This window comes from Hydra viridissima, unplaced genomic scaffold (genome assembly GCF_058129835.1).
Source record: "Hydra viridissima isolate aposymbiotic clone 2 unplaced genomic scaffold, HvirCarnegie_v1 scaffold_6, whole genome shotgun sequence".
NCBI lineage: Eukaryota > Metazoa > Cnidaria > Hydrozoa > Anthoathecata > Hydridae > Hydra > Hydra viridissima.
The window spans coordinates 17159245-17177692 of NW_028324305.1; the positions used below are offsets into that span (position 1 = coordinate 17159245).

The 18448-nt window shown below is 27.5% G+C and overlaps 1 protein-coding gene across 1 annotated transcript; it reads left to right on the forward strand.

Moving 5' to 3' along the window:
* The first annotated feature begins 1688 nt into the window (after positions 1 to 1688).
* LOC145189802 (bifunctional purine biosynthesis protein ATIC-like) lies at positions 1689 to 17887 on the forward strand. Its single transcript, XM_090089464.1, has 19 exons — positions 1689 to 2277; positions 3227 to 3353; positions 10491 to 10567; positions 10652 to 10718; positions 11126 to 11214; positions 11300 to 11378; positions 11475 to 11547; positions 11621 to 11842; positions 14406 to 14466; positions 14742 to 14932; positions 15127 to 15216; positions 15292 to 15420; positions 15852 to 15944; positions 16707 to 16780; positions 16868 to 16913; positions 17070 to 17132; positions 17293 to 17352; positions 17425 to 17520; positions 17643 to 17887. The coding sequence occupies exons 1-19, from the start codon at positions 2259 to 2261 to the stop codon at positions 17760 to 17762; spliced, it is 1776 nt and encodes a 591-aa protein (XP_089945590.1). The 5' UTR covers positions 1689 to 2258; the 3' UTR covers positions 17763 to 17887.
* Positions 17888 to 18448: the final 561 nt, after the last annotated feature.

The window sequence follows — 18448 nt, forward strand, 5'->3', positions numbered from 1 at the left end:
TTTCGTTTTCGGTGTTTTTGATATTTACTTAACAAGGTTTTATTTTGTTAAAATATGAACTTCATTTTTTATAAAGTTTTAAAGAGTTTAAAAAAACAGTCCTTTTGTAATATTTCAGTTTTGTAACTTTACCTTTCAATCTCTTGTTGACCATCCTTAAAAAAAATAAGAAACTACCAATCAAATAAAAAAAACAGGATCTTTTTTTTAAAATTACTTATCTTTTACACTAATTTATTCACTCCTATCTTGGTATTGAGTCGGAAATCTACTTAAAAACCAACCTTTTTTTATCAAAACTTATTGAATTTTGTAACCCAGCCTCACTTTCTTGTAGCCTCACTTTTTGTAAGCATCACTTTCTTTGTTGTTTTGTTTACAAAGTTTTCTTCACCGAAAGTTTTGTCTATATGAATTAAAAAATGTTATTATAAATTGAAGCCGTCTTTAACTTTAATTGAACAATTTTACAATTAAAAGTTGGTAGCAATTTATGCTGAAACAGCATAACAAATATGAATAAAATGAAGAACAAAAGCAATATTTGTAGTGTACTTAAATAATTTCAAAGTACTTTTAAAAACAGCAAAGTTAAATGATTGGATTAAGAAGTTATCTCAGATTAAAAGACAAAGACTCAGAAGATTACCTAATATTAGTGATATATCTTAACAGATCGCGATAAATGATTAAGAGATTGCTAAAACAAATATAAAAAAGATGTCTTTCCTACTTGAAAGAAATATTTAAAAAATGTCTTTACAATCATTTAAAACAAATATAAAAAAATATCTTTCCTACAACCATTTAGGTTTACTAAAAATCCGATTTAGTTAGAGAAAGGTCTCGGAAATGTATCCAGTGAGCAAATTGCTTCAGGGATTCTAAAAAAGAAAAAAAAAAAAAAAAAGCATAAAACCTGCACCGAGTTTTTGTGGTAATTGCAACGGTTGGTAACAGACGAGCTGTTTTTAAAACAGCTTACGCATTTAAAGCAAATGTCAAACCCTCTGTCACCAAAAAGCTGTACCTATTTTTAGTGGAAATTCATAAGACAAGCTACTTTCAACTATTGATTAAGTCTGAAATAGCAGTGTAGTCATGGATTACTTACTGGAATGTATATATTTAAGTAATTATAGCTGGAGTCAGAAAGCTGAGTAGTGACACAAGATTTTTAAGCATACCACACTATATGACTTGTTTTAAATCAGCATGTTTGAAAATGACAACAATAGATAAGGCCATGTTCTTCAAGTGATAGAGGCTCTAGACTTGTAACTGAAACACATTTATCGAAGACGGTTTCAAAGCCTTACTTATAACAAGTTAGCCTGTTTCCTTGCTGTAGATCTTAAGTTTGCAGTTTTGCAAAGTTAATAACCGCAAAGGTGAGATTACCTGATTTAATCAGGCTAAATTTATACGTATCAAAATTATCATTAAACTTATCACAAAACTGAAAGGAAAACATTCTGAAATTGTGTTTTCTCAGGATATTCTTTCAATATCTCAGGATATTCTTTTTAAAAACAAACTTTTCTAAAAAAAAAAACGTTTAAATACTAGGAATTTTCTTAAATTGTATTCCAAGAGCTATTAAGTGACCAGAGAATATCATGTTTGCAATTGGCTACCCAAGTTGCGTATTGTGTGACGACATTGCCACGAGCAATGATCGTGATTTTAATCAGTTAGTACATGAAAGGGAACACAAATCATTTTTAAAAGACATTTTTTATTATCTAATCAATTTAAAAAGCTACAAAAGATTTGGTCGAAATTTTAACGCAAAGAAGAACAAGTTAATCGATGAAATGAAATTAAGTTTTTGAAAGTTTATGTTTTGGAATTGTCACTGAAAAACAAAATAACTACTACGTAAATAAAATGATGACCGCATTGTACCCTCAACCTTAAAAATATAATTTCACTCCTCCTTTGGTATTTTATGATGAACTATATCATAAATTTTTCTGGACATTTAATACCAACTTAATCATTAAATGAATTAAAAGAAATGCAATAAACTTAAGAAATAAAGAACTGTCAAAGAGAACACAATGTTTTGGTGATGTAGCGTGTAGAAACTTTACTTAGACTTTATGAAATTATCCTTATAACTCAAAATCTTGTAGCTGCGATGGCAACAGAGCTGCGATGGCAACTGAGTCTATTTAAATTCACGTGCGTACCGCAAAATCTGGCTTCTTTATTATCATTTATGTACCTAGGAGCAACATCTGGAATAAACGAGCATGGATCACAATCATTCAGGTATAGTAAAAATTGTGTATTAAGTGAATTTAAGAAGTGTTTTATCTAAAAAAAATTTTTTTTTTAAATTTTCAAAATCAAATGTCTTCATATATACACTACTAACTCAGTAATCTAAGGTATTTTGTCACTTGTGTTTTTTTTTTTTTAAAAGTTACTATTCTAATAATTTACGTAATTTAAATAATTTATATAAATATTTATGATTGCAGTTTGTTTCAAGTAATTACCTCTAAAAGTTTAAAAGTAAGGTTTTCGACTCAAGAGCTTTACCTTCGAATGATCTAAATTTAAAAATTACAAGTTGATTTCTTTTAAATCATGTTTTCATAAGTTGAAGGATTGTCTTCTGACATGCTTTTATTAAAGTATTAGGCGGAGGAACAAAAACTCTAACCTAATTATGAAAAGACTTAAATATAATTTTATGAGACAAAAGTACAAGTGGGCAATTAACTAATTGTGCTGAACTGTTTTTTTTTTTTAATATTTGTTATTGTAATCCAAAGCAAAAATTCTTAAATAAACCTAAAAACTCAAGATTTGTATATATTTGTAAAAGTTGAAATAATTTTTAAAAGTATAAGTTATAAAAATATATACTTATAAAGTAAGTTAGTCATGGATTTGTATGCTGCATTGTTACAATAAAGGTATGTTTATTGAAGATCATACACTTAACTTATTTGGGCTCTATAAAACAAAACTATAATACATTTTTGGTATTAGAGCTATCAATTTTATAAGATGGTAAGAAAATTTTAAATGATAACTAAAAAAAAAAAAGTATTGATAGTTTTGATAAACTAATATTTTATTACATATATTGTTTTGTTACTGTAGTTTTATTACTGGTAAAAAATACTATTTGCGTAATCAAAGAACACTTTCTTATACTTTAAAAGTTAAATATCATTTTTATTAATTGTTTAATCTTTTTCTTTGTTAGTTATTCTTAGTGTCAGTGACAAAACTGGACTTTTGGAATTTGCAAAGGGGTTGGCTGATTTGGGCTTTATCCTTTATGCATCAGGAGGCACAGCAACCGCCATTAGGAATGCTAATATAATAGTCAAGTTAGTTAAGTTTTACTATTTGAATTAAAAAAAGTTGAACCAGCATTTTTATAATTTGTTAAAAGGTAAAGCAGGTATTTGTAGTGTAATTAGTAGTAATATAATAGTGCATAAATCATTATATTTTTAAAATGTCTCATGACAATTTTTTCTAACAGCTTTATACAAAGTTTATCACCATATTGCTGTGCGATGTTAAAAAAAAACATTAAGTTTTAATGCATGCATTGATAACTGTGTTTTGAATACTTGGTGATGTTTATGATAATTATGCTGTATTACTTGGTGATGTTTATGATAATTATATTTAATGTAATATAAATACATATAATGATATATAATTCATGACTCTTCATTTATTACTTACAATTTTAGAACTGTTTGTGTTGCTGGTGATGTTTTCTTCCTAGGCTTGTAAAATAATCAAGTTCTTCAGTTGTCACAAAAGTTAAGAAAAGTTTCTCTTGCTCTGATATCACATTTTCAAGTTTTGAAGAGCTGTATGAAATCAAGATGCCTGCTGCAAAAAAATACCATTTCCTGTACTTAGTTCCCAAAACTGTGGCTCTATCCTTGCTTAATCATAATGTTTAAAAAAAGAAACAGACAAAGGCTAAACAGAGGAAAAGAAAAAAATCAACTGAAGTTGTTCATGCAGCACCAAAAATGTGATTCTCTCTTTTCTAACATTGAATTTTTGTCTTAATTAACTCCTGGTACAAACACTTTCTTTATGAGATTTTCTATCAATACCAATTTCCTTAACAAGACCTTTCAAAATGGAGGGATTATCCTAGTTACAAAAGTAAAATTGCATATTTTGAGAAGGCAAATGTTATTGATATTATAGAAAAAGTAGTCATACTCATTCAAAATTCCAAAAATATTTTCACAAAAGATAAAACTGTATTGAAAGATTTTCATCTTCAAGTTTAAAGGGTTTTTAGAAATTTTGAGATTTTTTAAATTAAATTTGGATGTCATTTAATGTCTTTTTTTAATGAGTTAGTATTTTTTTATTTTTAGTTTTCAGTATATTAATGAGAGCTGTCAGTTAGTTCATTTAGTATTAGCTGTCAGTTAGTTCATCAATTTTTAGTTGAATGATCAGTAAATTAACCAAGTGGTTAATTTTTTTGTTAAAATGATCTGTATTTTAAGTAAAATGATCTGCAATTTAATTAAAGTAATGTTAACTTTAACTGAAATAATTTAGTAAAAACTACAAATTATTTCTATCTGAGCACTGAGCAAGGAAAGTTTAAAAAAATGGAAAAATTTGTACCACAATACAAGTCCTCTAGCAAAGAAGAAAGTGACGCAATAGAAGAGCAAGCCTCATTGAAACCAAGGAAAAAGAAACAAAAATATGAGTAGATAAGATGTGAAACATACCCTAACAAGAAAGATGCAATTGCAGCTAAACAGTTTTTAGTTCATCAGACAACTAGGTCTTAGACAGTTAGGTCCCATATAGTTAGGTCAACAGACTCTTAGGTTTGAGAACCTTTTAGATCTATATACATTTAGGCTTGTTGCATATTTTTATGGAGAGAGAAGAGAGAGACTTGAGAGATGGACAGGAGAGATAGAAGAGATAGTGAGGAGAGAGTGGAGGAAATGTGTTTTGCTCTCTCTTTTATTTATTTTTTAAATTTTTTTCAGCAGTAGCAGTAGAAGATTAATGGAGTTATCATTATTTCAATTACTCTAAAGATGGAAAAAAAGTATACTGTACATGAAAAGTCATTCAAAAATGCAAAGAATGTGTTGCTGCAGTTTATCTTTTATTTGAGTCAGCAAGTGACAATGTAATCATTTACAAAACTGAAAATGGACATAAGCATGACAGTATCAATATGTTCAAAGGAGCCATTCCAACATATTTAAAAACTGAAATAAATCAAATGTGTGACTTGTTTATGAAATCAAAAAAAGTTAAGAACACTTGTAGAAAAATGGCTACCAAATCCAAATGAAAAAACTATATATCTGCCTACAAAAATACCATTTCTCTTGGTAAATTAGAACAATGTTGCATAGACAATAATAATGTTCCCAACAGTGAGGATGAATTTTTTGTAGAAAATTACAAGAAAATGATGTCAAGAAAATTCAAAATTTCAAATTTTTTTTTATCAACAAAAAGACTATGTCAAGCTTCAAGAAAAGAAAACTTACATATTGATACTACATATAAATTAAACTGGCAGGAGCTCCCTGTCTTACTAGTTGACACCACTGATATGGATTGCCATTTTCATGTATTGGAATAACCATGTGTTCCAATAAAAAAACTACAGACTTTGAGTTTATATATAAAAGTATTTTTTATGGTTTGGCAAAAATCAATCAAGGAAAGTATGGACCTGAAGTATTAATCTCAGATGGTGAAAGTTCAATTCAAAATGCATTCTCTAATGTTTTAGGCAATAAAGATATGGTGATGTGTTGAAGCAAAGTGGTAGAATTTTCATCAAATTTGGTAAGAAGGCTTTAGACATTTCACACCAATTACTAATAATGGTCTTGATACATTTAAGAGAGTGGTGAAAAATAAAGACACTTCAAGGAAAAGGCCATTCTCAAAATTTAAAGAGGTTGCATTAGAGATGGTTGCATTAGAGATGGTTGGAAAATGGTCAAATGAATATACAACAAACATGAAAAAATACAATCAAGAACCAACAAATCAATCTCATCTATGCAAAAAGGTAAATTAAATGAATATTATTTACCTGTAGAAGATAAAATAAAACTACTCAGCCTGAAATAGATTGCATGAAACAAATGAAATGGAAGCCATTTGATCAGTTCAAACCAATTTTTTAAAGTCTGAACCTTAACTTTGATCAACAACGAAGAAAATTGGCCACCTAGTGGATGTAGTTGTCCAAATTTTTTTTAAGAAGTTCATGTGCAAGCATTTTTGGTTTTGCAATGTGAATGATGTATTGTAAACCCCCACTACCAGCTAAAGACATTCCTATTGGTGAAAAAAGAAAAAATGGGAGACCAAAGAAAGCTACTGAAGTATTACTAAGAGACTGATTATTTCACTTCAAATTAGCTATTATCTTGACATTGTTAATTATTTGGAGATCATTTATTGTTCAAAAGTGTAAAAATAAATTTTTACTGAGTAACTTGTGATTTTACTGATTAATTTTAATCTTTATACTGACCATTTTTGATAGTTATACCAATTTTCATTTTAATACTGTTGTTCTCATTTTTTTACTGACCAGTTTTATTTTTTGCACTGACAAAACTAAATTAAAATACTGACCATTTATCTCAAAAAATACTGACTTAAAAAAAAATTTTATCCATTAAATTTCACAACATGGTAGATTCCATGGTTACTAATACTTTTGTAAATTTTATATTTAAATTTTAATGCTTTTATTTTTTAAGTATTAATGGTTGCTTTTATTTATATATAATTATAGATAGTTTTGATGTATATGTAGCTTTTTCAGGCTCCTTGTTTTTTCTTGAAAATAGACAGTATGTATTGATTACTGATATAATGCTGTGTTTTGCTATTTTTCAATGCTAATTAAGTTCAAATTTCTCTAAAATCAAAAGTTAAAAATCTCCAAAATACTTCAAACTTTCTGGAGATGTTCTGTTGTAGATGTTCTGGTGGAGATGTTCTGGTGTAGATGAGTTTTTTATATTTATTAGTTGCTTTTCGGGAATTAATTTCCTAGAGCATTTATTGATGTAATGTTTTGATTTATGGTCTCTTTTTTTTTTCTTTTTCTGATTATTTGATAATTGATTTTAAAAAAGGAACATGGAATTTCTGTTAATAAAACTCTGATTTAAGAAAACTACAAGGCATTGCCTTTCCAAACCTTTCTATATTTTCATTTTGAGAAAAAAATTCAAAATTTTTACTTCACAAATCATTAACATCTAATATTTATGCTTCAAATTTCTGTTATGGAAATTTTCTATATTAGAAATAAAGTTATCAAAGAAGTAGATCTTTCAATTCAAATTAGGTTCTACTTTTCTCAACATTTTTCTTACTATTTGTAATCTTGAAAAAATGATTCTTCTTTATTCCTACTAATGATCTCTGACAATTCGTTTAATTGCATTTTTTAATTTGGTTGACATTAGCCAAAATAAAATTGACTTCCATATTTTCTGCTGTTTTTTACAAATTGTGATGAACATTTGCATAGTTAATGTCTAAAATTTGCTTCTTAAAATTTGGTCTCATACTTTATCAACTATTTGATAGTATGTCACCAGTAGCAATTTAATTTTATGGTTATTGAACAAATGGTGAAAGCCTGGTCAATAACCAAACTTTCGCCATTTGTTCAATAACAGAATACTCGGCTACCATTCTACTGTGTAGAGAAAAAACAAAATTATAATGCACCGCTAAGTGTGAAAGTGAGAAAGTTTTTTTCTCTACATATAGCAAGCTCTAACAAGTTGAAAAATTCAAAAACAGTACTGTATGTCAGCTTAAATTTTAACTACATGTGGTCCAAAAATTTATGATCTAATTCATATTTCGCACAATAAATCACTTATTGGTCCAGAATTTGGTATTTTCTCATTATTGCAATAAATTTTAGGGGTTGTCTCTAGATTCTGTTTTTAACAAGTTTTTTTCCATGTAACTTGAACTTAAATTTCATCTTTCAAAAATTGAATTTGAGAAAAATCCATAGCATATTTGGACTGGTTCATTAAACGCACCACAAATGGATTCTCACTTAAAATTTAATGCTGTCAGTCAGCAAATAATCAAATATTAGATGCAAATTTTTTAAAGTGGTTGATTTTTAAATGCATATTTCATGTAGAGAACAAACACAAATATTATGTGGTATTTTTGTGACAAAGCATTACATGGTCTCAAGTAGAAAAACTTTGTTACTTCAATAATGATACTTGAATTTTGTTTCAAGAACATGCTGTAAATTTCTTTAATAGGGTAAATCAAATGGACCTGGGTCTTATTCTTTTATTGTGCAGTTCACTCATTTCTCTTCTGAATTTTTTATTCTGTTTTTAAGTTTGAGAATAAATCACATTACAACCTTTGTTTTGTTCTGGATTATTTTTTCTCCATTTTGTGGTATTTTCTTTTGGTGTCTTACAACAAAATAGAAAACAAAATTAATTTGATATTTTTTTTTTTGAATGATCTCATGATGCAAACCCAACTAAAATCTATATAAGCCTGAATTTACTGTAAAATTTCTTTTTTTTTTAAATTTTTTAGTATCTTAAGTAAAGAAATGTATTTGTTAATCAAATTAAATTTTTAATGAGACTGACATTTTTATTTGACAAAGACAAGTATGGCTGATCAAATGCAACTAAGTATCAAATTTTATAGTAACTTATATTTTAAAAAAATTTTAATTTAAAAAAAGTAATAATTCTTTTTGCTTTATATATTTAAAAGTTGAAAAAAATGAAACTATATCAATCTAAGAATTGAATAATTTGATTGGCATTACTGAAGAAACACAAAATTTTGTAATTTTCAAAGAAACTTCTGTAACCTGTGCACTTTTTGTGAAAAATTGCTTACTCAATTAAATTAATAAATATTTTAGGTAAATTGTGGCTATATATATTTATATTATTAAATCATAAAATCTATTTTATTTACTTTTGAAAATGTGAAATTTGCTAAACTTTGGCACTGTGAAATTGGTACATTGTACAAGTTTAGATCGGCTGTTAAGATCCACAGGGTATATAGTTAAATAATCCCTTAGCAAAAACAATCCAAAAAATGTTTTAAAACACATTTATTTTGAAGTTCCTGTGGAATCCAACATATGAGTTTCATTTTCTTGAATTTTTTTCACTTTTTTTTTCAATTTCAAATATAAGTTCTCTTCAATGAGTTTCTTGCCAAATCTTTTAACCTCTCTAAATGGAAACATGATATTGTTACCTTTGTACTATCAAATTGTTTTTAGCGTCTGTGCACAAAGAAGATTTTTTTTAATGTCTCCGGTATAAAGATTTTTGCAATTTAATTTTTCAATTGTGATTTATCTTATGTCTAATTCTAAATTGCTTTTGTTTTTACTGTTGAAAACTACATTAAAGGTGTTATGGTCTGTTCTAGATTACATTAAAGGTGTTATGGTCCATTAAAGGTGTTATGGTCCATTCTAGAACTTTCTAGATACAACAGAACATTCGAGAATCTTCCATAGAATCCTCTAGATATAATAACGTTCCAGAATATTCTGTATCTTTCTAGAAACTTTCTATTTTACTATAAATATTAAGTTTGTGATATTATTTGTATTGTATTGGTATTACTGAATCAAAAATAAAAGCTTTACTGAAATCGAACTTTTCTTTGGATCTGTCAAGAAATATAACAAAAGGTTTTTACAGAAGGTTTTTTTAATATAGTTTTTCTCTACACTTGCTGCTATAAAGTAACCTAAAGTTATGTTGCTAGCAACAGTTACTTTTAATAGTTACAGACTTAAAACTACAAAATTAGTTGCTAAAACTACAAAAGTAGTTGCTGTCGCATCATCAGATTGAGAAGTATAATGGAGATCAACTAAACCTTTCTTTCATAAGCATTACACTGTCAAGCAAACATTTAAAAATTAAGTAGCATGCGACCAAGAAATCCTTATATCAGTGATTGACTAGATCATGATCCTAAATATCCTATTTCTCTGACCTACTACGAACTTTTCAGGATAAGTTTGTCTTCTTATTTTTTTAGATATTTTGTAGCAACTCATGTTATAGTTGAGAAGTAGAACTTTTATCTTTTGATTAGTGCTGGAGATAACACAGATTCTAGTCATTATTTTATTTTACCTAAAATAATTTTATTTAGATTAAGCCTTGTGAGTGGTTGATTTTAAGGTTTATCAAATGATCTTTAAGTACATGTTGCACAAGTCAAAATTATGATTGTCACTCTTAAAATCAATAAACCCTTTTCAAAATAAAAGTTATAAGTAAAAGTGAATTACAAATAGTAAATATTAACAAAGTATTACAATATAAGTTGAACTTTTAAAGTATAAATTAAGTATTTTAAAAAGTTAATATTTATTAAAATATATATTTTTTTGATTTTAAAAACTCAGGTGTTTTTTTTAACATTAGAGATGTTTCTGATCTTACTGGTGCTCCAGAAATGCTGGGTGGTCGAGTAAAAACACTGCATCCAGCTGTCCATGCTGGTATATGTGATATTCATGTTAAAGATTTACTTTTATTTTTTCTTTTTATCACAAATTTTATAAATACTATCCAATGTTTTAAAGGTATTCTTGCAACAAATTCTGCAGATGACCAAAAAGATTTAGCTAAGCAAGGATATTCAAATATCAGGTATCTGTGTTGTCTTGAGTTATAAATTGTAATTTTAATGCTTGCTTAGTGATTGTAAAAAGGCCCTATTAAAATTATGGCAATAATATTATTTTACTTATGGTAATAGCTTTTTACTTTTTTAACTGTTACATTGCTGTTAGTTTACTGTGTTGTTTACATAAAGGAAGGTTGTAAACTATACACAGTAGATAAAGTTACCAAACAATGTAACTTTTTATTATCACAAAAGTCCAAAATAACCAATGGTTGAATTGAGGTTTAATTGTGCTGTTATTGGTTGAAATAAAGATTTTTAACTCCACAGACAAGTCCTAAAACAATTTAAAATTTTATGCTGTTTTTTGTAAAATTTTGTCTCAGGTGTTATTAATTTATGTATCTTATATTTTCTTTTTACAATTCAGACTTGTTGTTTGTAACTTGTACCCATTTCAGAAGGTAATCTCAAAAGAAACTGCTAATGTTGAGGAAGCAGTTGAAAATATTGATATTGGTATTTCTTTTAAATTTTGAATTTATTATTTTTTAATTGAAATTTTTATCAGTCCAACTTTAATTGAAACTTTTATTTGATTTAGGTGGTGTGACACTTCTTCGGGCTGCTGCTAAAAATCATCTATATGTAACAGTTGTTTGTGATACAGTTGACTATAATAGGTATAAGAATATTCTAAAAAACTCTCATAAGTAGTATTTTAGCATTTATAAGCCATGTCACTTATTAAAAATTTTTTAAAATTTTCCTTTTTGTAGTGTTTTGAATGAAATCTCTTTGTCAATTGAAAAAAAGACTTCAGAAGAAACTCGAAGGAAACTGGCACTGAAGGTATGTATTTTTTCTTAGTTTTGATAGACATAAAAATAACTTGTGGCTTTAATTTCTCTTATTTTTTAAAAAGGCATTTACGCATACTATGTTGTATGATGCAGCAATAGCAGACTACTTTCGCAAGCAGTATTCTAACTCAGTTTCACATCTTCCTTTGCGTTATGGAGCTAACCCACATCAAGCACCTGCTCAGTTATACACTTTTCAAGCCAAGCTTCCTCTCAATGTCTTGAATGGTGCACCTGGTTTCATTAATTTATGTGATGCTTTAAATGCTTGGCAACTTGTCAAGGTATGTCAACTGTCTTTTTTTTTTTTGTATGACTGTCGTTAGCTCATAAGTTCTTCAGTAAAAAATGTAAATGTTTTTTTTAATAATTAAATGACAAAAAGAAAGGAACTTTTATTTTGGTCAATTATTTTGATTAGCTCCAGTCCCACACTCTAGGACAATTTTTTTGTCTTTATATAAAACAGAAATGATTTTTCAGTTCTTGCAGCTGCAAAATTTTGAAATAAGTAAGTTCTTCTAGTAAATCCGCATGTGTATAATTAATACTCCATAATAATATTAAATTCATATTGTAAAAATTGTATAAATTAATGACATTTATTTTATAACTCCAGTAAATTTGGGTTTATTTCTGTTAAAATTTGATGTTTTATTTTAATCAAAGAGGTTTGATGGAAGTTCAAATTGGTTTAATTAACATTTTGTTTCAAGTGAAAATGCTAAAAAATTTTAAAAAAGGATGTATTATTTTTTTAAGAGTGCTTTTTGTTGTGCAATTTTAAATAGATTGTGGTTTTACTTTTATCCTGCTCTCTAATTTAACACTATGATCTGCTTAGCTCTACTAAATGGGTGCATTTGTTCTAGCATGATCAATGATGATGTTATACTTTAAGCTCCTAAGTCATTTATTATATATTATTAAAATTTCATTACTTGTAAATATACCTGTTAAACAGAAAGATAACACTGTTATGAAAATATGCCATAATGTGTTTTGGTACTGTAAGAAATTTTGCCAACAAATAGTAGGAATGCCATAAAGTGACATATAGTTTTGTTACTCTTCATCTGACCATCATATCAAGCACTAATTTTTTTAATTTGTTTCAAGCAAGGGGTGTAATTTATGCAAACACTGGGGTGGAAAAACAACAGTAACACCATTAGACTTAGAAATTTAAACATGTTTGGCACTGTGTTTTGACTTGCTGTTAGAGTAGTAATAACACCTACCAATAGAACTCATTACCAAATTTAATTGCTCCCGCTTGCCTAAAACCCTTAGATCCAGCTATTTTGACAGGGAGTTTTATAGATATTTTGGGACTCAAAATCCAAATGCTTTATGACATCTTACAATTTCAAGAATGTATTATGATTTGCCTGATAAAAGGTCTTTGATAGACATTCTGATTACTTCTAGGCTTCTGATGCTAAGATTCTAGTGAAAAAAATCCAAACCAGTCAGAGCCATCCATTTCATTTCTATGTTACACAACTATGTTATTTTGTAGTGCAAATTTATCTGCAAGCTTTCATATCTCTTTTTGAAACTTTCTCAACATATTCTGATAAAGCTCCAATTGGTTAAAACTAATGTTTGTATAATTCTTTTTTTTTTTTTTTCTTTTCTAAAGTTCTCACCTTTCTTTTTTTTAAGAAAATAATCTTGTCAATTATTGAGATTCATTATACCATGTACAACAAAAGATCAAGTTAAAGAAAATGAGATTCATTACACTATGTCCAATGAAAGATCAAGTTAAAGAAATTTGATTATTTTTTAAGATAATTATGATCCAAAAAGGCCGACAATTAAAACAAGTTCTTCAAAGTTTTAACAAACCACAACAAATACTGGAAACAATTTTAAAGTAACTGTATACTGAACACTTTTGCAATTGCACTCTCTGTTTAAGAAAACATTATATAAAGGTGTAGTTTATATAATAAACTCTTCTTTAAACCATCCATTAAAGTTTTTTTTTTCCTGCATTTGTGTCTATCTGTGTTCAAAATTGTGTTCTATCAATATTCTACCACATATTTTGAAATCTTTTGAAAATCAACTATGTCTGGTTCTTGGTTTGGTGATGTTTTATTTTGTTGAACACTCCATGTAGTGCTATTTAGTTAACATGTTGACAAGTCAATTTAAGATTCATTAGATTATGAGATCATATGAAGTTTCTAAAGCTCTCGCTTCTAAAGCTCTCACTTCTAAAGCTCTCGCTTCTAAAGCTCTCACTTCTAAAGCTCTCGCTTCTAAAGCTCTCGCTTCTAAAGTTCTCGCTTCTAAAGCTCTCTCTTAATGGATGTGCAATTAATGATGAACTCATTTGGATGTAAATTAGCACATTCTGTAGTTTTAACTGATTTTACATTTCTCAATGCTTATTTTATTTTTTTTTACTTCTATGTGATCAAAACAAATAGAGATTCAAAGCATGATTTAAAAAAGTCTGATAAAAATTAAAGATCAGCTTTTTGGATTTTATTTAAAATATTTTAATGTTCAACAAAAATTTTTTTTTTTTTTTGGTTTTACTATTAAAAGGAGTGATATAATAAATGTATTTTTTACCTGTATCTGCAGTAATATTGGTTCCCCCTCTTCTCTCCAATTCCAATTTTAAACAGTGTCTCCTTTTTGATACAGTTTCCAGTGGACATATGTTTTTATACTCTTGCACTTTTTTGATGCATTTACTTATGGTCTTTAGTTGGTATACAATTCTAATTGTAAATTCAAATAGTGTTAAATATTTTGAAAATATTTTATGTCATCACCTAGTTTTACTTTATACAATAAATATCAGCCTGGTTTCTTTGATTTTAGGAGTTAAAGGAGGCATTAAGCCTTCCTGCTGCTGCTTCATTTAAACATGTTAGTCCTGCAGGTAGTGGAAAATATGATGTTTTAGCCTTTTTTTTTTTTGATTGCTTTGTATATAAAAGTAACTATGGGTTTGTTCCTTTAAATTTTTGGAAAGATTCTTTGTCTTGATTATCAAAATAGCATAAATTTCATAAAGTTTCTTTAAATTTTTGGAAAGATTCTTTTAAATGGATGTTCAAAATAACATAGATATGTTCAAAGCACATTAGAAAATACTTACATGTGATTCACAGCTTAATGTTCAAATGTTGCAACTTTTATATTTGGTTTTTTTAGGAGCTGCTGTTGGAGTTCCTCTAACAAGTATAGAAGCAAAGGTGTGCATGGTGGATGATTTCACCTCATTATCTCCCTTAGCTATTGCATATGCGCGAGCTCGTGGTGCTGATAGAATGTCTTCTTTTGGTGATTTTATTGCGCTATCAGATGTTTGTGATGTTTCAACTGCCAAAATTGTATCAAGAGAGGTACAAGTTCTTTGTATGAGAATTTTAGAGCAAGAACTGCTTCAATTTAAACTTAGTTATTGAAGATCTTTAATTGTTTTTAGTTGATTATTGCTCTTATTGGTTGTTGCTCTTATTTGTTGTTGCTCTAATTGGTTGTTGCTTTTTTGTGTTTTTTAAACTTTCATAATAGTATCTTTTGTTTGATTTTAAAGGTTTCTGATGGAATCATTGCACCTGGTTATGAAAAAGAAGCTTTGGAAATACTTCAAAAGAAAAAGGGTGGTCAATACTGCATTTTACTAGTGAGTTTTTTCAATAAATCTTTTATACTCTATATATTATATCTTTATTATAAATAGAATATGCATGTATTCTAGATAGATCCATCTTATGAACCAACTGCAACAGAAACACGTACTTTATATGGATTGCAGCTAGAACAAAAACGCAATGATGCCCTTATTGATGCTGCTATGTTTTCAAATATTGTTTCCAAAAATAAAGAGGTTTTTTTTGAATATTTACTTTTCAATGAAAAAGGGAATTATGTCTTTCAAAAATGTCTATTTTCATTTCAAGTTATTGGTTTTTCTACAGCACAAATGAGGCTTAATAGTGAGAGAATTCTTATATTGTTATAGACAATCATAATTAAATTATGCAATTAAACTCTTTCATATTAAAATCCATAAATACTCTTTAAAACTTCTTCTCTCAATATTTATTGCGTGGGAGATGCTTAAATTTCATTTAACTCTTGAGTAAAGTTAAATTTTAGGAATCTGATATGAACCACTGATTAGAATTTCATTCTTCCTTTTTTTTCTCTCTCTCTTCAATGGCTATTAACTATTGTATTTATTTTTTTTTTGTTGCTGTTTATTTGATGTTTAAAATATTTTCCCTTTCATTTAGGTTTCATTTCCCTTTCATTTAGGTTCCATCAGATGCAATTAGAGATTTGATAGTTGCAACTATTTCTGTCAAATACACTCAATCAAACTCTATTTGTTATGCTAAAAATGGGCAGGCATGATGTTAATATTTTTTGGATTACATTATAACATTTATCTTTTCACCAACTAATTTAACTAGGTATTAAATTTGCAATACATTGCAATAGAAACACTTAAGGACAATCTAATGCAGTAAGCTTTGTGATTACTTAAAAGTTAGTTAATCTTAAATTCCTACTCAGAATATCAGCAATAATACCAGCTGCATGATTATTTTTGTATGGTTTCTTAAATTCCAGATTTTTTATTGATTATAAACTTCTGTACTAAGTAATCTTTGGCAATTTAAAAACTCAGCATTTCTTCTGTAAAAGAGCCATTAGAAAGTTTTGGTACCAAAATTTGATCAAAACTCATAAAAAACACCATCAAACCAAGCATGTTTGAATAAAAAGTTCTATTCATTTCTATAATTCTAACACTCTTAACATACACCACCTCCGAAAGCATGAAATATAATATAATTAAACTATAAATTATATATAAGTAAATAGTTATAAATAAAATATGTAAATAAAATTATAATTATTTATAATATAAATCATAAATTATAAATAAATTATAAATAAATAAAATATAATATAAATAAAATATAATATAAATAAAATATAATATAAATAAAATATAATATAAATAAAATATAATATAAATAAAATATAATATAAATAAAGTATAATAATAAATAAACTCTTAGATTTTGTTGTTAAGATTTTTGAATTTTTTCACCTTTTTTGTTAACATTTTGTTGCTAACATTTTTTGTTGCTAACGTTTTAGGTTGTTGGAATAGGTGCTGGCCAACAATCTCGAATCCATTGCGTTCGACTTGCTGGAGAAAAGACCAACCTCTGGTATTACATAGATTTTCATTTGTTTTGGATTAAATTTAAATAAATGTAAATGACTTTTGAAATAGCTTTTCAATAAATGTTTTTTAGGTGGCTTCGGCATCACCCGAAAGTTTTGTCTTTGAATTTTAAAAAGGTTTTTTGCTTAATTTATCTCTATTGTAAATATCAACTTGTATTACTTGAAAATGTTTTGATTTCATTTTAACCATAAATTTTTTGCTTTAAAAGTTTTAAATTTTTTTTTTTTTTTTTTTTTTTTGTATTTAGAGAATTCTTTTTATTTTTTTAGAACTTGAAACGAGCGGATATATCGAACTTGATAGATGTATATGTAAACAATACTGTTGGTCAGGTATACTATTGTTGTTGTTTTTTTCTGATTTAAATCTGGGAATTAAAAAGGGTTGTTTTTTTTTTCTGAAAACGATATAAAAAATATGCAAAAAAAATTTTTATTTTTTGATGAAAATTAAAAGTAAAAAGGAAAGTTTTAAAATTTTCTCATACTTTAGGATATGAAAAAAATCGATTTTGAAGAAAATTTCGATGTTTCGCCAGAAGAGTTTACTGAAGTAAGGATAGTCTTTAAGCTTTTTGTTTTTTGTTTAAAAACTTTTTACGAAAAGCTGTAATATTTTCTTTAGAGCGAACGCAAAGATTGGATTAAAACACTAAAAGGAGTCGTACTTAGTTCAGACGCTTTCTTTCCGTTCAGAGATAGTATAGATCGAGCAGTTCAGGTATTGATTGATTTATTATAACTTTTCCTTAGATCTCTACTCTTTACTGAATGACATGTCCAAAAAATAGATTGATCTCTGATTTTAGTTTAATTGCTTCTTTATTGTTAATATTTTTTCAGAGTGGCGTTAAGTATGTCTGTAGTCCAGCGGGTTCTACTGCAGACAAATCTGTAATCCAGGCTGCAAATGACCATGAAATCGTATTGTTACATACTACAACACGACTTTTTCATCATTAAATATGCTCTTATTTTTAATGATTAATTTTGGAAAGACGTAAAAGAAGAAAGCGAATTTTATAACACTTTTATAACCTGTATTTTATAAAAGATTCTTATGCATATAAATAAAAATGTGAATCTACCTTGCGGAGATTCTTATATATATAAATAAAAATGTGAATCTACCTTGCGGAGATTTTATAAATTGAGAACTTCGTTAGAGGACTTTAATCTTGTTTTCTTCTTACAACAATTTCAGTTCAGCAATTACAGCAATTACGTCACCTTAACATTAAGTATGACCAAAAGCATCTTTTAATATGACCAAAAGTATAGAATATAAATATAGTATAAAAATATAGGATATAAGTTTTCTGATAGTTGTTTGTCGACTTACTTAACACCAGTTATCATTATCGTTAAAATCTCAATAACTGACAAGGAAGCTATTTGTATCAAGTGCTTTTTTCTTGGTCTAGCGAGTTAAGTTATCAAGTACTTTTTCTTTGGTTTAGCGAGTTAGATAATGAGTGCACTAGTAAGCTGGGGCATCAGAAGCTAGCACGCTTAAAATCAAATTAATGTAGCATATGATTGGTCTTCTAAATTGATCAGGTAAAAAATGAGAGTGATATGCTTTTAAATTGGTTTAGAAAGACTTTTCGGATATATATTGCTATGTTAATGTAGTTATTGTCAAGTTA

Bases quoted from the DNA above. Each gene is read 5' to 3' on its own strand.
- LOC145189802 (XM_090089464.1), top strand. The intron at 3,354-10,490 runs GTTAGTTAAGTT...TTTTAACATTAG, and splicing joins AATGCTAATATAATAGTCAA to AGATGTTTCTGATCTTACTG. The intron at 11,215-11,299 runs GTATTTCTTTTA...TATTTGATTTAG, and splicing joins AGTTGAAAATATTGATATTG to GTGGTGTGACACTTCTTCGG.